The 6,300-nt window shown below is 32.2% G+C and overlaps 1 protein-coding gene across 1 annotated transcript; it reads left to right on the top strand.

The window, feature by feature from the left end:
• Positions 1-1,002: 1,002 nt before the first annotated feature.
• Positions 1,003-2,516, top strand: LOC138900425 (uncharacterized). The gene is made up of 5 exons (XM_070187170.1): positions 1,003-1,228; positions 1,312-1,418; positions 1,596-1,706; positions 1,761-2,002; positions 2,102-2,516. The coding sequence occupies exons 1-5, from the start codon at positions 1,003-1,005 to the stop codon at positions 2,514-2,516; spliced, it is 1,101 nt and encodes a 366-aa protein (XP_070043271.1).
• The last annotated feature ends 3,784 nt before the right edge of the window (positions 2,517-6,300 follow it).

Here is a 6,300-nt window from a genome sequence, read left to right as displayed (position 1 = left end):
AAAGAGTTAAGCAAGTAATTAAAGGTCTTAACACTCAACATTACAAAGGTGTTGAGGACAAAATCAAAGTAATCAGAAGGGAGCTGCAGGAAGTGCAAAATAAAATGAGCAGCAGATTGCTGTATGCAGAATTAATTGAGGAAGAAAAGGAACTAAAGAGCAAATTAGAGAAATGGATACTGATAGAGGAAAGTATATATAGACAAAGGTCAAGAGTACAGTGGCTGAAGTTGGGTGACACTAACTCTGCATATTGCTTTGCTCATATGAAGAACATGAGCAGTTTGAATGGTATTCATGCTCTTACAAATGACGTTGGGGTGCAGCTACATATGGAGGAGGACATAGAGGCAGAAATACTTGGTTACTATAAACAATTGCTAAGGTCAAATGCCCCTGCAATTCCGGTAATTGATCCAAATGTAATGCAAAGAGGGGCAGTGCTCAAAAGAGATCAACAAGTTTAACTGATTCAACCTGTTACCAGACAAGAGATATGGAAAGCTCTACAATACATAAATGATCTGAAGACTCCAGGATATTATGGGCTTAATGCAGCTTTCTTCAAGAAGTCATGGCATATCATAGGAGAGGAGGTAACACAAGCTGTGCTGAATTTCTTTGAGACATCACAGATGTTTAAGCCAATTAATTGTACCTCAATAACTCTAATTCCTAAAGTTAGAAACCCTGCCAATATCAAGGAGTATAGACCTATTTCATGTTGTACCACAATATATAAAATTATCTCAAAAGTCTTGACTAGTAGGTTATAAGGAGTTATGGATGAACTAATAGATAAGACCCAATCTACTTTTGTCCCTGGAAGAGTAATTGTTGACAACATCATTCTAAGCCATGAATTAGTTAAAGGGTATGGAAGGAAAGGAGTATCACCTCGATGCATGATGAAGTTGGATATACATAAGGCATACTCACTTGAATGGCCATTAGTAGGTTTTGAATGCACTGGATTTCCCAGACCAGTTTGTGCAATGGATAATGACTTGTGTACAGAGTGTTACATATACTATCATGTTGAATGGCTCACCAATTCAGCCTTTTGAAGCCAGGAAAGGACTTAGACAGGGGGATCCACTATCCCCCTTTCTTTTTGTGCTAGCAATGGAGTACTTTATAAGAAGACTGAAGGCATTGCATCACATCCCAGATTTCAACTATCATCCTAAGTGTGCAAAGATGCAAATCATGCAACTTGGATTTGCAGGTGACCTTTTGTTGTTTTGCAGGGGTGACATTGGCTCAATTAAACTACTATAAACTGCTTTCTGGAGTTTTCAAAAGCTTCAGGACTGGAGATCAACAAGAAGAAAAGCTCCATATTCTTTGGTGGAGTATCACAAGATATGCCAGTAGACATACTGGAGTTCTTGGGTATTCAAAAAGGGGAGTTACCAGTAAAATACCTGGGAGTACCCTTAAGTTCTAAAAGGGTCTCACTAGTTCAATGTGAATCTCTAATAGACAAATTAGTGGGCAGAATTACATCCTGGACAGGCAAGTTATTATCATATGCAGGGAGGCTTCAACTCATCAAAAGTGTATTGTTCTCCATTCAAACCTATTGGTCTCAGATATTCATGATGCCAAAGAAGATTACCAAGTTGATTGAGGCAATTTGCAGAAGTTTCTTATGGACAGGGAACAACAATATTTCAAAGAAAGCTCTACTAGCTTGGGAGAAAGTTTGCCAACCCAGATCAGCAGGAGGTTTTAATGTAATGGATATTGGTCTATAGAACAAAGCAGCTGTAAGCAAACAATTCTGGAATCTATGCAAAGAAAAGAACAAGCTGTGGATACAATGGGTGCACTGCTACTACATAAAGAATAAACATATTTGGGAGGTGCAACTGAACCAAGCATCATGGATTATGAGGAAGATAGTGAAAGCTAAAGAAAATTTTGAGGCATCAGGATATAACTATGAAGATCTAAGGCAGATGCATGATTGCTCTATCAAGCACATATATCATAAACTGTGAGGAGACTTTAGTAAAGTGAGCTGGAGGAAATTGGTATGCAACAATGCAGGGTGTCCTAGGTGGATATTCATGCTAACTCTGGTGGCAAATGGCAGACTATACACAAAGGATAGATTGTTAAAGTGGGGCATTCAAACTGATCAAACATGTCTTCTATGCACACAAGCAAATGAGTCTATACAACATCTATTCTTTGAGTGCCAATATGCGGCTGAACTATGGAAGATGATGCTCAAATGGCAAGGTATTAGCAGGAACATATATGGTTGGTCAGAGGAACTGAAATGGGCAGAAAACTGGACAAGAAGCAGGAATGCAAAATCAGAGCTGTTCAAGATGGTATTAGCAGAGTGTGTCTATTTTGTTTGGCAGGAAAGGAATGCTAGACTATTTCAAGATAAAGCGAGGAACTGGGAGATAATTGGCAAGCTAATAGTACAAGAAGTGCATTGTCGAAGCAATAAGGAAGTAGGAAAAGCTCTAAGTAAACTGGACTACAATCCAATGTAATAGCTAGAAGTAACAGAAAGATAACAATAGGAAGTACAAGGGGGGAGGAAGTATAGGAAGCATAGGAATATATGTAAAGGTTTTTTGTATTGATTGTAAATATTTTTCCTGGTATATAAAAAAGTTTAATTACCAAAAAAAAAAAAATCAATAAAATGGACCTAAGTTTAAAGTATAAAATACATTGCTTTTTGTACAACCAGTTAGTGCAGCGTTCGTCACCTCAAACTCTCATTTCTATATAATAGAAATATGAGTATTTAAGTCTATTGACAGTCAATATGACCAATATTTAGAGCGAAAATGGCATATAACAGTACATCTCTCTTTAGCTATATATAGTAGTTTAAATTAAAACAAGATGAAATTTTTTTAAGCTTAGAAGATAATTAAGATATGTTAATTTGAACTTTCAAAAAGTAAATGCGCTATTCAATATGAAACAAAATGTCATAACTATTACAACAAATATTCTTCTTATTCTACTAAAAACTATTAATGTCTCATGACTTTCGAAATTCATTTTATCTGCAAAACTATTAGACGTGATCTTTTTAAACCACAAGAGGTGATAACTTTTATAATATATTAAAAATAAAATAATAAAAAGCGGGAGGGAAACTAGATCAAAATCATTAAAAAATTTAAATTCCGAACGAGTGAGTACATACTCTTAATTTTTTATATATAGTAAAGTTGTTGTAACCAACAAACATTACATACCACATACTTGTAAAATTCAAAAGAATTTTAGTAAAGCTGAATTTACTAAATGAAAGGCATGAATCTTTTTTTTTTCTTTTTGCAATATATTTTTAAAAGAACGTATCGTAATAACTGTATTTTAATCACCAAAGAAAAAATGTGGAAGCTAACAGACTATAATAGGAAGTGAGAAAAAAGAATAATGAAATTAAATTTCTGGGGCCTAAGCCTAAATAATTAAACTATATGACTACCTACCTCTCCTAACAGCTTTTTCCCGCCCAATTCTTTATGCAACATTTTATTTCTCTTTTTGATAATTCTAATCTCTTTCTCTAATCTCTTCAGTTATTGGTAATTTTCTGATTTAGTCCTTGTAATATTTGGCTAAGCACATTAACCTTTAATTAACTAAAATATGTTTCTTTTATATAAGAAATATGTGATATTCAGATTATTTCTGAAACTATTTAACTCTCAAATATATAGCAAAAAATAATTAACATAACATATCAATATTTAAATGTTCACTTGTTGTAGATCTTGCACTATGGATAAGGATTGCACAATGGTTGGATCTATTGTACATGTGAAGAAACTCTTTTTTTTGAATGGTTAAACTTTCAAAGTTTGTAACATAATTGAAAAATAATTTTCATATGTATTTAACAGAGAACATTGCGGCAAATTTCGTACTGATTATTTTCAATTTTTATTTTATAATTTAAAATATTTTATTTAATACATATTCCAATTGCTAAAGAAACGAATTATACACACCAACAATTGTAGCCTGTCTCAAAGAAGTTGGGACTAAAGAAACAAATTACGAACTATAATATCAAAGACCTAAGCTAAATTACCATAATATACTGAGAAAACAAAAAAGAAATATATATATATATCTTTAGATGCTTCCAAATTACCACACACACACACACACACACACACACACACATATATATATATATATATATATATATATATATATATATATATATATATATATATATATATATATATATATATACACTTTTGGCAAGCGAATGCAGTCAGTTTCGACCGATCGATCAATTTTAATAACATAGGTTCAGGATTTAGAAATATTTCCATAAAATAAATATCCGAAAAATTAAAGAATCAAGCTTGAGGAGTACCATTTTCACCCGTTTCCATAGTAGTATTAGATGATTCATTATTGGAATTTTTAGGGTTGTTTTGTTATCATAGGAATGATTAATTGTTTAATGGAAGAAATGAATTAATGATGCAAAGCCAAACTAAACAGATAAAGTTGAAGCAGAAAATTAACTGAGGCTGCTAAAGTATAAAAGAATTAACCTAAATAGCCGCCCACCCCAACTGTTCAAATTTGGGGGATCTTTATATAAATAGTTGGTCATATTCATTGTTTGCTTTTTTTTAGTTATGTACATATTTTATACATTGATTATACATAGCTATACATATATAATACATAAATTATGAAAATATTATACCTTCACCATCTATTTTTAGTTTAAGCGGTTAGGTGAATGACAAATTGGGTTAATTCTTCTAAATTTAATATAGTTGCCCGATGTAAAGTATAATGTATAATCATGTACAATGTGTGTAAAACTATGTATTAATGTAAAAATTATATATACCAACTAATTAAAAAGATAAACAGTGAATACAATCAGTTATTTGTGTAAAGATACTTATAATTTACACCAATCTTAAAGCAATGACACTTCGCATTCGGTAAAATTTAAAAATAGCCAGATTTACAAGTGATAATTCAAAAATAGCCATAATTTCAAAAGTAATCAAAATTTAGCCACTTTTCATGTAAAGATAATTCTGAACGAAAACATTGTTCAAAATCCGAAAAATATTTCAGACTGGAGTTCGAATTTTTTACATGTGAACTTCCAGCATAATATACTAGAGTTTTAGCATAATATACCGGTCCACCATAATATGCTGGAAGTTCATACACAGGTGCTCCAATCTCCAGTATATTATGCTGGAACTTTCCGTGTGCTGGAGTTCCAGCATAATATGCTGGAAGTTCATACACAAGTGCATCAATCTCTAGTATATTATGCTGGAACTTTCCGTGTTTCAGCAAAATAGTGACTATTTTTTAATTACTTTGTAAACACTGGCTATTTTTCAATTATCAATCCGAAAAATTACTATCTCGTGCTATTTTCACCTTTACATTTCCCCTCCTTCCAATTTTTCCGGCAAGTTCAATCTAACTAGGCTGTCAAAATTAGCCCAAAACACACTAACCTGCTCAAAACTGATGTAACAAGATTATATTAGGACCATAGAGTATAATTAATAGTTAAACACCAAAAGGAAAGCAACAAATTTCTATTAAAAAAAATTTAACGTATAACATCAAATGTGTCCTTATAAGGAGTAAAGACTATACTCATTATAACCATAGATACCAATAATCCTATCCTTTTTCCTGGAAAACCACAAGATTTCAGTAGCTCTACACCACTGTTTCTTCATATCAAATAAAAAAATAAAAGTTGGCTTGTTAATGCGGTTAACTAATAAGATATTCCCCCCATTAATACAAAAAAAATTATTTTCCTTAAATACCAATTTTTTATGCACCCATTCTTCTGTTTCATCAGGACTACTTTGTAACATCCAAACATGAGCTTGTATTCTTTCTTTCCATACTGATGAAGAATCAACGGCTGCTATTTTTCCTTCAATTTCTACCAATTGATATTGTGTATGGCAATCTATCCAACGTACATTATCATTCCACAACGATGAAATAATTCTAAATTTTTCAGTACTAAAATTAAACGTCACAATCTGAACTTCAATACTATTGTAGTAACGATCACTAAAGAAATAGATAATTCCATCAATGTGAACTCCTCCTTCTAGCAATACTGGTTTAATATAAGGTATATTGCTTGTTATTCCCGCCAATATTGCTATATTTGTAAATAATAATTCTGTAAAATATAAGTTATCGTAATGAAACAGTAATTAATTCGAGCCCACTGAATTCACAGTGTTTCCTTAAGGAATTTAATCCCCTCCTAGTACCCAAGGT

The sequence above is a fragment of the Nicotiana tomentosiformis genome, chromosome 10 (genome assembly GCF_000390325.3).
Source record: "Nicotiana tomentosiformis chromosome 10, ASM39032v3, whole genome shotgun sequence".
Classification (NCBI taxonomy): Eukaryota; Viridiplantae; Streptophyta; class Magnoliopsida; order Solanales; family Solanaceae; genus Nicotiana; species Nicotiana tomentosiformis.
This window is presented reverse-complemented; position numbering and strand designations above follow the sequence as displayed.